Source organism: Heterodontus francisci, chromosome 49 (assembly GCF_036365525.1).
Source record: "Heterodontus francisci isolate sHetFra1 chromosome 49, sHetFra1.hap1, whole genome shotgun sequence".
NCBI classification, from domain to species: domain Eukaryota; kingdom Metazoa; phylum Chordata; class Chondrichthyes; order Heterodontiformes; family Heterodontidae; genus Heterodontus; species Heterodontus francisci.
In genome coordinates, this window is record NC_090419.1 from 10,288,160 (window position 1) to 10,304,234 (window position 16,075).

Genomic DNA, 16,075 nt, shown 5'->3' on the forward strand with positions numbered 1-16,075 from the left:
TGCATCAAGGGAAAGGAGGCTGTGGGAGGTAGGAAAGGGCAACTGATGGGCTGAATGGCCTCCTTCTGTGGCGTAACCGACTCTACGGTGTGGGGAGGGTTGGCAATGACAAGGGGAGGAGGAACGGCAGACAGGAGGAGCGCACGGGGTTTCAACGCTATTTTGTACACATCATGTCGACGTGTGCAGTACGTACCTGAACGGATATTCAAATTGCACCTTAATGTTGAGGTCACTCTCACTCCTGTTGACGCACTCCACGCTGAGATGGAACTCTCCGGAATAGCTGCCGCAAGTTGCAAACGCAAAGATGGCAAAAATCTGCGGGCGTCAGAGAGAGAGAGAGAGGAAATGAAAGACTGGACCGTGCCCCCGAATCCTGGGAGACAGTGGTAGGGGCACTCATTCCCCGGAGACCTCATCTGGGACCCGCAGAATAACTGGCTGAACCGCTGTGAACCAGACTGAACCGCTGTGTCTGTTTTTCCGTCTTTGTCTCTCTCTCTCACCGCACCCCCCCCGTCTCTCCCCTACCACTGTCTCTCTTTCCCTCTTGCCCCAGCACCCCCGTCTCCCCAACCTGCCGTCTCTGTTAGGACAGGGGGTGAAAACGGGGGGCTTTCCCCTCTAACACAGTCCCATAGCGTTCCGTAGGCGGCAGGTCAAACAGACTAATGTGATATTCTGCCTGGAGTGGCGGCCTCCGGTCTCTAAGACCATGAGATTCCAGCCAGCAGTCAACAACAACACTCAAGAAGCTCGACACCATCCAGGACAAAGCAGCCCGCTTGACTGGTACCCCATCTACAAACATTCACTGCCTCCACCACCGACGCACAGTGGCAGCAGTGTGTACCATCGACAAGATGCACTGCAACAATGCACCAAGGCTCCCTCGACAGCACCTTCCAAACCCACGACCTCTACCACCTAGAAGGACAAGGGCAGAGATACATGGGAACACCACCACCTGCAAGTTCCCCTCCAAGTCACACACCATCCTGACTTGGAACTATATCGGCCGTTCCTTCACTGTCACTGGGTCAAAATCCTGGAACTCCCTTCCTAACAGCACTGTGGGTGTACCTACCCCACATGGACTGCAGCGGTTCAAGAAGGCAGCTCAACACCACCTTCTCAAGGGCAATTAGGGATGGGCAATAAATGCTGGCCTGGCCAGTGACGCCCACATCCCTGAATGAATAAAAAAAGTCAGTGAAGGAGGGATTGTGACAAGAGAGATTTTCATAGACGTAGTTTTGAATTGAGAACGAAGAGGGAGCCATTACTGTAACAAAACTGGTTCAAACTGTGAGAGTACTGACAGGCCCTGTCCCAGACATACTCCTCAGCAACATCAGATTGGGAAGCTGAAAGGGAGGAAGAGAGACAGGTGGGTAAAAAAGAAAGGGGGGCAGAGAGAGCGAGAGAGACAGAGCGAGGGGGGGGGGAGAGAGAAGAGGGGGGGAGAGAGAGAGGGAGGGAGAGAAGAGGGGGGCAGAGAAAGAGAGAAAGAAAGGGGGGCAGAGAAAGAGAGAAAGAAAGGGGGGCAGAGAGAGCGAGAGAGAAAGGCAGAGAGAGAGTGAGAGAGAGAGAGTGAGAGAGAGAGAGAAAACATGCATCGCTCCAGCTCCTTTCACGTCCCAAAGCTTCACAGAAAACAGAGGAGTTTTTTCTGAATTGAGGTCACTGTTGTAATGTAGGAAACACGGCAGTTAATGTTCACACAGCAAGATCCCACGCACAGCAACGTGATAAATGACCCAGATCATCTCTTTTAGTGATGTTAGTTGAGGGATAAGTATAGGCCCCAGGACACTGAGGAGAACTCCTCCCCCGCCCTCACCTCCACCGCTTCCTTGAATAGTGGCTGTGGGATCTTTTACATACACCCGAGAGGGTATAACATCTCATCCTGAAAGACAGCCCCTTCGACAGTGCGGCACTCCCTCAGTACTAACCCTCCGACAGCGCGGCACTCCCTCAGTACTGACCCTCTGACAGTGTGGCACTCCCTCAGTACTGACCCTCCGACAGCGCGGCACTCCCTCAGTACTGACCCTCTGACAGTGTGGCACTCCCTCAGTACTGACCCTCCGACAGTGTGGCGCTCCCTCATTACTGACCCTTCGACACTGCGGCGCTCCCTCATTACTGACCCTCCGACAGTGCGTTACTCCCTCAGTACTGACCCTCCGACAGTGCGGCACTCCCTCAGTACTAACCCTCCGACAGTGCGGCACTCCCTCAGTACTGACCCTCCGACAGTGCGGCACTCCCTCAGTACTGACCCTCTGACAGTGCGGCACTCCCTCAGTACTGACCCTCTGACAGTGCGGCACTCCCTCAGTACTGACCCTCCGACAGTGCGGCACTCCCTCAGTACTGACCCTCTGACAGTGCGGCACTCCCTCAGTACTAACCCTCCGACAGTGCGGCACTCCCTCAGTACTGACCCTCCGACAGTGCGGCACTCCCTCAGTACTGACCCTCTGACAGTGCGGCACTCCCTCAGTACTAACCCTCCGACAGTGCGGCACTCCCTCAGTACTGACCCTCCGACAGTGCGGCACTCCCTCAGTACTGACCCTCTGACAGTGCGGCACTCCCTCAGTACTGACCCTCCGACAGTGCGGCACTCCCTCAGTACTGACCCTCAGACAGTGCGGCACTCCCTCATTACTGACCCTCCGACAGTGCGGCGCTCCCTCAGTCCAGGCGCCTGGGGAGTGTGGGAGCTGCATGTTGGGGCTCGAACCCCACTAACCTCTGAACTGAGGAGTGCGATGGGGGGCAGTACTGGCACCATCTGGTGGTGTCACAACAACGGGTAAAACACGGCCTCCTCTTTGAGACACACTCTCCTTGTCCATCGAGCATCCCATCATTGTTCAAAGACATTTATCTCCCTTCATAAAGAGAAAACCCTGCAGTTTCACAGCTGTCAGTGGGTGCCTCGGATAAATTATTTCAAAGTGAATGATAAAAAGGTTGGAATATGTTCACTCATTCGAGTGCATTAGTGAATTTATAAGTAATTTAACATTCCTTCTAAAATCCCCACCGAGAGCAGCTGCTGGAATCCAACTGAAAGATTCCAGAGTCACACTGGGCTGATGTGCAAGTTTCATTCCTGAATTAACCCTTCCTCACACAGAATTACATCCTCTACACTGTCTCCATCAAACACTCCCAGGACAGATACAGCACGGGGGTTAGATACAGAGTAAAGCTCCCTCTACACTGTCCCCATCAAACACTCCCAGGACAGGTACAGCACGGGGGTTAGATACAGAGTAAAGCTCCCTCTACACTGTCCCCATCAAACACTCCCAGGACAGATACAGCACGGGGGTTAGATACAGAGTAAAGCTCCCTCTACACTGTCCCCATCAAACACTCTCAGGGCAGGTACAGTACGGGGGTTAGATACAGAGTAAAGCTCCCTCTACACTGTCCCCATCAAACACTCCCCAGGACAGGTACAGTACGGGGGTTAGATACAGAGTAAAGCTCCCTCTACACTGTCCCCATCAAACACTCCCAGGACAGGTACAGTATGGGGGTTAGATACAGAGTAAAGCTCCCTCTACACTGTCCCCATCAAACACTCCCAGGACAGGTACAGTACGGGGGTTAGATACAGAGTAAAGCTCCCTCTACACTGTCCCCCATCAAACACTCCCAGGACAGGTACAGTATGGGGGTTAGATACAGAGTAAAGCTCCCTCTACACTGTCCCCATCAAACACTCCCCAGGACAGGTACAGTACGGGGGTTAGATACAGAGTAAAGCTCCCTCTACACTGTCCCCATCAAACACTCCCCAGGACAGGTACAGTACGGGGGTTAGATACAGAGTAAAGCTCCCTCTACACTGTCCCCCATCAAACACTCCCAGGACAGGTACAGTACGGGGGTTAGATACAGAGTAAAGCTCCCTCGACACTGTCCCCATCAAACACTCCCAGGACAGGTACAGTACGGGGGTTAGATACAGAGTAAAGCTCCCTCTACACTGTCTCCATCAAACACTCCCCAGGACAGGTACAGTACGGGGGTTAGATACAGAATAAAGCTCCCTCTACACTGTCCCCCATCAAACACTCCCAGGACAGGTACAGCACGGGGGTTAGATACAGAGTAAAGCTCCCTCTACACTGTCCCCATCAAACACTCCCAGGACAGGTACAGTACGGGGGTTAGATACAGAGTAAAGCTCCCTCTACACTGTCCTCATCAAACACTCCCCAGGACAGGTACAGCACGGGGGTTAGATACAGAGTAAAGCTCCGTCTAAACTGTCCTCATCAAACACTCACCAGGACAGGTACAGCACACTGGTTAGATACAGAGTAAAGCTCCCTCTACACTGTCCCATCACAGAATCGTTACAGTGCAGAAGACGGCCATTCGGCCCATCGTGTCTGTGCTGGTTCTCTGAAAGAGCAATTCCCTCAGTTCCATTCCCCCGCCTTCTCCCCAATAACCCTGCACATTCTTCCTTTCCAAATAACTGTTTAATTTCCTTTTGAATGCTTCAATTGAACCTGCCTCCACCACATTCTCAGGCAGCGTGTTCCAGACCTTAACCACTCGCTGTGTGAAAAAGTCTTTCCTCGTGTCACTTTTACTTCTCTTACCAAATACTTTAAATCTGTGACCTCTCGTTCTCGATCCTTTCACCAGAGGAAATAGTTTCTCTCTATCGACCCGATCGAATCCTTTAATCATCTTAAACCCCTCGATTTAGATCACCCCCTTAATCTTCTGCACTCGAGGGGAATACAAGACCAGTCTGTGTAACCCGTCCTCGTCATTTAACCCTTTCAGCCCCGGGGTCGTTCTGGTGAAACTGCCCTCTGAGGCCGAGATACTAAGTGGATGGGCCTACACAGCCCCACACTGAAATCCATCCGCCACAGTTCTGCCCATTTACTTAATTGGTCTGCAACTCTTCTGTAATGACATTGTAAAGAACGATATGGGTTTCTGAATAGAGGCACAGCACAGAGATCAGGCTGGGAGTTTCTAAACCACTGCTCAGGCCTCGGCTGCAGTACTGTCGATAATTCTGGGCACCGCACTTCAGGGAAGCTGTCAAAGTTTTACCGGGATGTTCCCAGGGAATGAGGGGCTTTGGTTATGAGGAGAGGTTGGGAAAAGTTCGGACTGTTCTCCAGGGAACAGAGCAGGTTGGGAGGTGACTGGGTAGAGGTTTGCAGGATGTTGAGGTGGTTTTACAACTATTCCGTCTGGCGACTGGGTTCAACAACCAGAGGTCACGGATTTAAAACCATCGGGAAAAGATCCGGGGTGTGGAGACGAGGGGAAATGTTTTCACTCCGGGAGTTGTCGGGACCTGAAGCTGATCCCATCGATGATTTTAAAAGGGAGTTGGACGGGTGATTGAGGAGCTGGCAGGGTAAAGGTGGAGGGATGTGGGACTCGGTAGGACCGCTCTTTCAAGGAGCCAGCACAGGCACAATGGGCCGAATGGCCTTCATCCCTTCTGGACGTTTCTGTGATTCCATCGCAGCAGGAGCGAGGAGGCAGGAGAAAGGCTAAGGGGTTGGAATTGAGGAACAGGGAAAGGTTGCGAGGCTTGGCCGGGAGTTGCTTACACACCTCCGGATTGGTCCAATGTTGGCAGAAGGGAGGGGAGGGAGGGGAGGGAGGGACAGGGTCCACTTACAGTGCTGCTCCCCTGGTCGATTTACCCCTAAGGCATGAATGCAACAGATCAACAGAGACCAAACGTAACCACGTTCAACCCAACAAGAACACAAGGGGTTGTGTCCGAAGGGGTACCTTGCAGTCTGCTCCGAACTCCTGCAATTCATTCCATTCCTCGCCTAATTCTTTACTCTTCCCTGTCCCGTCAGCTGCCTTCTTTTTACAGCCAAAATTTCATCAGCTACACGGCCTCCCTTTTCGATCCCGGGAAGGCTGCCCTGGCAGAGGACCCTGGGCCGAACCCTGACGGCACTCCTCAGATTCCAGGCCGCAGAGAGCTGGACGATGGGAGGACGGGAACAGAAGAACAGAGGAAACAGGAGCTGGAGGCGGCCATTCGGCCCCTCGAGCCTGTTCTCCCCCCCCCCCCACCATTCAATAAGATCATGGCTGTACCACCTCGACTGTACCATCGATCTGAGTCTGGAATGTACTCAACGACGGAGCACCCGCAGCTCTCTGGGGGGAGAGAATTCCAAAGATTCACAACACTCCCGAGTGAAGAAATTTCTCCCCATCTCAGTCCAAAATGACCGACCCCTTATCCTGAGACTGTGACCCCCGTGTTCGAGACTCTCCAGCCAGGGAGTGGGGGGGGGAAACAGCCTCTCAGTGTCTACCCTGTCAAATCCCTCTCAGAATTTTATATGTTTCAGTGAGATCACCTCTCATTCTTCAAACTCCAGGGAATATCGGCCCGTTCTACTCAAACACTCCTCATTGGACAACCCTCTCATCCCAGGAATCAGTCTGGTGAACCTCCGTTGCATTCCCTCTAAGACAAGTATAACCTTCCTCATTATCATCTCTGTTTGTTTGATATGGAACCCACACACTCTGCCTATGGCGAGAAAGAAAGGCGGTTATAAATGGAGACCTCAATGTGCCTTGTCTGCATTCCCGGTCTGTTTTCTGTCCAGTCTCAGTCCAGTGGATTGTGACTCGGCAATGGCGACCGAGCTATCCCAGCATTCCTAGCGGCGGTGAAAGGCCTCTATCCAGTTGCTAGCTTCAATAGAGGCCTTTCACTTGCCGCTGTGCAGGCTGGGATAGCTCCCCCCTCCATCGCAGCAGAAAGCGAACCATCAGCAACGACACGAGTGAGACAGCGATGGTGCGAGGCTCACATGAGGCGTCCTTGACTTTGACCGGGGATGCCCTCACTTGCCTTCCTGGCAGTTGTTACTGCAAGGAGGTTGGAATATAAGAGTGAGGAAGTCTTGGTCCCATTGTACAGGCCTTAGGTGAGACCATTGCTGGAGGACTTTGCCCAAGCAAGGATATACTTGCCTCAGAGGGAGTGCAACGAAGGTTCACCAGACTGGTTCCTGGGATGAGGGGATTGTCCTAAGGGGAAAGGTTGAGCAGAACGGGCCGATATTCTCTGGAGTTTAGAATGAGAGGTGATCACATTGAAAGGTATAAAATTCTGAGAGGGGTTTGACAGGGTAGACACTGAGAGGCTGTTACCCCCCCCCCCACTCCCCGGCTGGAGAGTCTCGAACACGGGGGTCACAGTCTCAGGATAAAGGGTCGGTCATTTCGGACTGAGATGGGGAGATATTTCTTCACTCGGAGGGTTGTGAATCTTTGGAATTCTCTCCCCCCAGAGAGCTGCGGATGCTCCGTCGTTGAATCCTAGAATGGTTACAGCAAAGCAGGCCATTCGGCCCATCCTGCCCATGACAGCTCACTGCAACAGCAACTCAACTAGTCCAACTCCCCTGCCGTTTGCCCGTAGCACATCTTTTCATTTCAGATAACTATCCAACTCCCTTTTGAAGGCCTCGATTGAACCTGCCTCCACCACACTCTCAGACAGTGCATTCCAGATCCTAAACACACACTGAACCTGCCTCCACCACACTCTCAGACAGTGCATTCCAGATCCTAAACACACACTGAACCTGCCTCCACCGCACTCTCAGACAGTGTATTCCAGATCCTAAACACACACTGAACCTGCCTCCACCACACTCTCAGACAGTTCATTCCAGATCCTAAACACTCACTGAATCTGCCTCCACCACACTCTCAGACAGTGCATTCCAGATCCTAAACACACACTGAACCTGCCTCCACCGCACTCTCAGACAGTGTATTCCAGATCCTAAACACACACTGAACCTGCCTCCACCACACTCTCAGACAGTGCATTCCAGATCCTAAACACGCACTGAACCTGCCTCCACCACACTCTCAGACAGTGCATTCCAGATCCTAAACACACACTGAACCTGCCTCCACCACACTCTCAGACAGTGCATTCCAGATCCTAAACACTCACTGAACCTGCCTCCACCACACTCTCAGACAGTGCATTCCAGATCCTAAACACACACTGAACCTGCCTCCACCACACTCTCAGACAGTGCATTCCAGATCCTAAACACTCACTGAACCTGCCTCCACCACACTCTCAGACAGAGCATTCCACATCCTAACCTCTCACTGAACCTGCCTCCACCACACTCTCAGACAGTGCATTCCAGATCCTAAACACTCACTGAACCTGCCTCCACCACACTCTCAGACAGTGCATTCCAGATCCTAAACACACACTGAACCTGCCTCCACCACACTCTCAGACAGTGCATTCCAGATCCTAAACACTCACTGAACCTGCCTCCATCACACTCTCAGACAGTGCATTCCAGATCCTAAACACTCACTGAACCTGCCTCCATCACACTCTCAGACAGTGCATTCCAGATCATAAACACTCACTGAACCTGCCTCCACCACACTCTCAAACAGTGCATTCCAGATCCTAAACACACACTGAACCTGCCTCCACCACACTCTCAGACAGTGCATTCCAGATCCTAAACACTCACTGAACCTGCCTCCACCACACTCTCGGACAGTGCATTCCAGATCCTAAACACTCACTGAACCTGCCTCCAGCACAATCTCAGACAGTGCATTCCAGATCCTAAACACTCACTGAACCTGCCTCCACCACACTCTCAGACAGTGCATTCCAGATCCTAAACACTCACTGAACCTGCCTCCACCACACTCTCAGACAGTGCATTCCAGATCCTAAACACACACTGAACCTGCCTCCACCACACTCTCAGACAGTGCATTCCAGATCCTAAACACTCACTGAACCTGCCTCCACCGCACTCTCAGACAGTGTATTCCAGATCCTAAACACTCACTGAACCTGCCTCCACCGCACTCTCAGGCAGTGCATTCCAGATCCTAAACACTCACTGAACCTGCCTCCACCACACTCTCAGGCAGTGCATTCCAGATCCTAAACACACACTGAACCTGCCTCCACCACAGTCTCAGACAGTGCATTCCAGATCCTAAACACTCACTGAACCTGCCTCCACCACACTCTCAGACAGTGCATTCCAGATCATAAACACTCACTGAACCTGCCTCCACCACACTCTCAGACAGTGCATTCCAGATCCTAAACACTCACTGAACCTGCCTCCACCACACTCTCAGTCAGTGCATTCCAGATCATAAACACTCACTGAACCTGCCTCCACCACACTCTCAGACAGTGCATTCCAAATCCTAAACACACACTGAACCTGCCTCCACCACACTCTCAGACAGTGCATTCCAGATCCAAAACACACACTGAACCTGCCTCCACCACAATCTCAGACAGTGCATTCCAGATCCAAAACACACACTGAACCTGCCTCCACCACACTCTCAGACAGTGCATTCCAGATCCAAAACACACACTGAACCTGCCTCCACCACAATCTCAGACAGTGCATTCCAAATCCTAAACACACACTGAACCTGCCTCCACCACACTCTCAGACAGTGCATTCCAAATCCTAAACACACACTGAACCTGCCTCCACCACACTCTCAGACAGTGCATTCCAAATCCTAAACACTCACTGAACCTGCCTCCACCACACTCTCAGACAGTGCATTCCAAATCCTAAACACACACTGAACCTGCCTCCACCACACTCTCAGACAGTGCATTCCAGATCCAAAACACACACTGAACCTGCCTCCACCACAATCTCAGACAGTGCATTCCAGATCCAAAACACACACTGAACCTGCCTCCACCACAATCTCAGACAGTGCATTCCAGATCCTAAACACTCACTGAACCTGCCTCCACCACACTCTCAGACAGTGTATTCCAGATCCTAAACACTCACTGAACCTGCCTCCACCACACTCTCAGACAGTGTATTCCAGATCATAAACACTCACTGAACCTGCCTCCACCACACTCTCAGACAGTGCATTCCAGATCCAAAACACACACTGAACCTGCCTCCACCACAATCTCAGACAGTGCATTCCAGATCCTAAACACTCACTGAACCTGCCTCCACCACACTCTCAGACAGTGTATTCCAGATCCTAAACACTCACTGAACCTGCCTCCACCACACTCTCAGACAGTGCATTCCAGATCATAAACACTCACTGAACCTGCCTCCACCACACTCTCAGTCAGTGCATTCCAGATCCAAAACACTCACTGAACCTGCCTCCACCACACTCTCAGACAGTGCATTCCAGATCCAAAACACACACTGAACCTGCCTCCACCACAATCTCAGACAGTGCATTCCAGATCCTAAACACTCACTGAACCTGCCTCCACCACACTCTCAGACAGTGTATTCCAGATCCTAAACACTCACTGAACCTGCCTCCACCACACTCTCAGACAGTGCATTCCAGATCCTAAACACTCACTGAACCTGCCTCCACCACACTCTCAGTCAGTGCATTCCAGATCATAAACACTCACTGAACCTGCCTCCACCACACTCTCAGACAGTGCATTCCAGATCCAAAACACACACTGAACCTGCCTCCACCACAATCTCAGACAGTGCATTCCAGATCCTAAACACTCACTGAACCTGCCTCCACCACACTCTCAGACAGTGCATTCCAGATCCTAAACACTCACTGAACCTGCCTCCAACACACTCTCAGACAGTGCATTCCAGATCCTGAACACTCACTGAACCTGCCTCCACCACACTCTCAGACAGTGCATTCCAGATCCTAAACACTCACTGAACCTGCCTCCACCACACTCTCAGACAGTGCATTCCAGATCCTAAACACTCACTGAACCTGCCTCCACCACACTCTCAGACAGTGCATTCCAGATCCTAAACACTCACTGAACCTGCCTCCACCACACTCTCAGACAGTTCATTCCAGATCCAAAACACACACTGAACCTGCCTCCACCACACTCTCAGACAGTGCATTCCAGATCCTAAACACTCACTGAACCTGCCTCCACCACACTCTCAGACAGTGCATTCCAGATCATAAACACTCACTGAACCTGCCTCCACCACACTCTCAGACAGTGCATTCCAGATCCAAAACACACACTGAACCTGCCTCCACCACACTCTCAGACAGTGCATTCCAGATCATAAACACTCACTGAACCTGCCTCCACCACACTCTCAGACAGTGCATTCCAGATCCTAAACACTCACTGAACCTGCCTCTACCACACTCTCAGACAGTGCATTCCAGATCCAAAACACACACTGAACCTGCCTCCACCACACTCTCAGACAGTGCATTCCAGGTCATAAACACTCACTGAACCTGCCTCCACCACACTCTCAGACAGTGCATTCCAGATCCTAAACACTCACTGAACCTGCCTCCATCACACTCTCAGACAGTGCACTCCAGATCCTAAACACTCACTGAACCTGCTTCCACCACACTCTCAGACAGTGCATTCCAGATCCTAAACACTCACTGAACCTGCCTCCACCGCACTCTCAGACAGAGCATTCCAGATCCTAAACACTCACTGAACCTGCCTCTACCACACTCTCAGACAGTGCATTCCAGATCCTAAACACTCACTGAACCTGCCTCCACCGCACTCTCAGACAGTGCATTCCAGATCCTAAACACTCACTGAACCTGCCTCCACCACACTCTCAGACAGTGCATTCCAGATCCTAAACACTCACTGAACCTGCCTCCACCACACTCTCAGACAGTGCATTCCAGATCCTAAATACACACTGAACCTGCCTCCACCACACTCTCAGACAGTGCATTCCAGATCCTAAACACTCACTGAACCTGCCTCCACCACACTCTCAGACAGTGCATTCCAGATCCTAAACACTCACTGAACCTGCCTCCACCACACTCTCAGACAGTGCATTCTAGATCCTAAACACTCACTGAACCTGCTTCCACCACACTCTCAGACAGTGCATTCCAGATCCTAAACACTCACTGAACCTGCCTCCATCACACTCTCAGACAGTGCACTCCAGATCCTAAACACTCACTGAACCTGCCTCCATCACACTCTCAGACAGTGCACTCCAGATCCTAAACACTCACTGAACCTGCTTCCACCACACTCTCAGACAGTGCATTCCAGATCCTAAACACTCACTGAACCTGCCTCCATCACACTCTCAGACAGTGCATTCCAGATCCTGAACACTCACTGAACCTGCCTCCATCACACTCTCAAACAGTGTATTCCACATCCTAAACACTCACTGAACCTGCCTCCACCACACTCTCAGACAGTGCATTCCAGATCCTAAACACTCACTGAACCTGCCTCCACCACACTCTCAGACAGTGCATTCCAGATCCTAAACACTCACTGAACCTGCCTCCACCACACTCTCAGACAGTGCATTCCAGATCCTAAACACTCACTGAACCTGCCTCCACCACACTCTCAGGCAGTGCATTCCAGATCCTAAACACTCACTGAATCTGCCTCCACCACACTCTCAGACAGTGCATTCCAGATCCTAAACACTCACTGAACCTGCTTCCACCACACTCTCAGAGAGTGCATTCCAGATCCTAAACACTCACTGAACCTGCCTCCACCACACTCTCAGAGAGTGCATTCCAGATCCTAAACACTCACTGAACCTGCCTCCACCACACTCTCAGACAGTGCACTCCAGATCCTAAACACTCACTGAACCTGCCTCCACCACACTCTCAGACAGTGCACTCCAGATCCTAAACACTCACTGAACCTGCCTCCACCACACTCTCAGAGAGTGCATTCCAGATCCTAAACACTCACTGAACCTGCCTCCACCACACTCTCAGACAGTGCACTCCAGATCCTAAACACTCACTGAACCTGCCTCCACCACACTCTCAGACAGTGCACTCCAGATCCTAAACACTCACTGAACCTGCCTCCACCACACTCTCAGACAGTGCATTCCAGATCCTAAACACTCACTGAACCTGCCTCCACCACACTCTCAGACAGTGCATTCCAGATCCTAAACACTCACTGAACCTGCCTCCACCACACTCTCAGACAGTGCATTCCAGATCCTAAACACTCACTGAACCTGCCTCCACCACACTCTCAGACAGTGCATTCCAGATCCTAAACACTCACTGAACCTGCCTCCAACACACTCTCAGAGAGTGCATTCCAGATCCTAAACACTCACTGAACCTGCCTCCACCACACTCTCAGACAGTGCACTCCAGATCCTAAACACTCACTGAACCTGCCTCCACCACACTCTCAGAGAGTGCATTCCAGATCCTAAACACTCACTGAACCTGCCTCCACCACACTCTCAGACAGTGCACTCCAGATCCTAAACACTCACTGAACCTGCCTCCACCACACTCTCAGACAGTGCACTCCAGATCCTAAACACTCACTGAACCTGCCTCCACCACACTCTCAGAGAGTGCATTCCAGATCCTAAACACTCACTGAACCTGCCTCCACCACACTCTCAGACAGTGCACTCCAGATCCTAAACACTCACTGAACCTGCCTCCACCACACTCTCAGACAGTGCACTCCAGATCCTAAACACTCACTGAACCTGCCTCCACCACACTCTCAGACAGTGCATTCCAGATCCTAAACACTCACTGAACCTGCCTCCACCACACTCTCAGACAGTGCATTCCAGATCCTAAACACTCACTGAACCTGCCTCCACCACACTCTCAGACAGTGCATTCCAGATCCTAAACACTCACTGAACCTGCCTCCACCACACTCTCAGACAGTGCATTCCAGATCCTAAACACTCACTGAACCTGCCTCCACCACACTCTCAGACAGTGCATTCCAGATCCTAAACACTCACTGAACCTGCCTCCAACACACTCTCAGACAGTGCATTCCAGATCCTAAACACTCACTGAACCTGCCTCCACCACACTCTCAGACAGTGCATTCCAGATCCTAAACACTCACTGAACCTGCCTCCACCACACTCTCAGACAGTGCATTCCAGATCCTAAACACTCACTGAACCTGCCTCCAACACACTCTCAGACAGTGCATTCCAGATCCTAAACACTGACTGAACCTGCCTCCACCACACTCTCAGACAGTGCATTCCAGATCCTAAACACACACTGAACCTGCCTCCACCACAGTCTCAGACAGTGCATTCCAGATCCTAAACACTCACTGAACCTGCCTCCACCACACTCTCAGACAGTGCATTCCAGATCCTAAACACACACTGAACCTGCCTCCACCACACTCTCAGACAGTGCATTCCAGATCCTAACCACTCACTGAACCTGCCTCCACCACACTCTCAGACAGAGCGCGCTCCCTCAGTACTGACCCTCCGACAGTGCGGCGCTCCCTCAGTACTGACCCTCCGACGTTCCCTCGGTACTGGCACCGGGGGGAGTGTCGAGCCTGGATTACCGGACTCCAGTCTCGGGATTGGGGGCTCGAACCCATGACATTCTGACTCCTGGGGCGAGATTGAGACTTGACTGAAACACAAGAACTAACGCCTGAACTGGAATGAAGCAGGGTTACCCGACCGACCGCCCTGCGGACAGTTCCCATCAGATCACTGAAAAAATAACTGGCGTCTTCGAAGCGAAAGGAACATTAAGGGAAAGTGGAATTGGATGGAAGGTTAATGTAAATGCCTGTGGAAAGGGGATTGATTAACAGATGGAATATATATTTGAAATACGCAATACAGGGGAGGGGGGAGGAGGTTGGGGAGTGACGGGGAAGGTGGAATTGTCTCTTTAAATACAGCACACTCACAGTGCAAGGAATAAAACAAAACTCACCGGGGCAAATATCACCATACACATTTAAAGGAGCTGTCTCTGTCTTCACTCCTTCCCCTTGACTACAGACAGTCTCGCAGGCAGACAGGAGCAGACGCTGTCTCCCCGCGGGCACCCAGACAGGCTGTTTCTTGAAGTGGAGTTGGGACCGGGGACAGGGCGGATGATATTCCAGGGCGAACCGCTCTGAGATTCTGCAGATTCCGGAGCTGCCTCCTCTGAGCCTCTCCCAGTCCAGCCTTTCCAGTTCTATATCACAGCTGGCCCCCTCCCATCACCCGCCTACCACCCCCCCACAGCCCTGTGCCCGCCCGCTGCCCAGGGGAGGCTGTGCGAGTGTTGTGGGGCTGCAGGTTAACCCTCTCTGGTCCAGGGAGAATTCGACAGCTCCATCTCTCTTTCTCTTCCTTGCTGCCTGTCCCTATCTCGCTCTCTCCCTTTCTCTGTCCTTCTCACTGTCTCTCCATCTGTCCGTCTCCCTCCCTCCGTCCATCTCCCACCCTCCCTCCCTCCATCCGTCTCCCACCCTCCCTCCGTCTGTCTCCCTCCCTTCCCCCGTTCCATCTGTCCGCCTCCCACCCTCCCTCCGTCCGCCCGTCTCCCACTCTCCCTCCGTCCGTCTCCCACCCTTCCCCCCTCCGTCTGTCTGTCTCCCTCCCTCCGTCCATCTCCCACCCTCCCTCCCTCCGTCCGTCTCCCACCCACTCTCCCTCCGTCTGTCTCCCTCCCTTCCCCCCTCCGTCCGCCCGTCTCCCACCCTCCCTCCGTCCGTCTCCCACCCTTCCCCCCTCCGTCTGTCTGTCTCCCTCCCTCCGTCCATCTCCCACCCTCCCTCCCTCCGTCCGTCTCCCACCCACTCTCCCTCCGTCTGTCTCCCTCCCTTCCCCCCTCCGTCCGCCCGTCTCCCACCCTCCCTCCGTCTGTCTCCCTCCTTTCCCCCCCCTCCATCTTCTTTGTCTCCGAACACGAGCTGCTCCCTCAGCTCCAGGCGGAATCTTAGGTTGTGACAGGAATTCACCCTGTTGCGCTCTCTCCCCCTCGTCCAACTCCGGGCCCTCCGCTCCCCCCATCGTTCCGCTTCCCTCAGCTGATCACCGCGCCTCTGCTGTTGGGTGGGGGGGGGGGGGGGGGAGGTGAGGGATGGGAGGGGAAAAGGACCGAGGCTGGCAGCGATGCCCCCCGTGGTCGAATAGCCCAGCGGCTGGCAAACCGAGCTGGATGGCCAGTGAAATCTTTGGGATGGGGGTAAAAACGGCCGGGA

At 52.7% G+C, this 16,075-nt stretch overlaps 1 protein-coding gene across 1 annotated transcript in view; it reads right to left on the bottom strand.

The window, feature by feature from the left end:
- Window positions 1-16,075, bottom strand: part of sypa (synaptophysin a) — a 101,750-nt gene that overhangs the window by 4,931 nt on the left and 80,744 nt on the right. Inside the window, exon 3 of the mRNA XM_068024391.1 lies at window positions 197-321. Coding sequence (XP_067880492.1) covers window positions 197-321 — 125 coding nt within the window. The remainder of the gene's footprint in view (window positions 1-196; window positions 322-16,075) is intronic.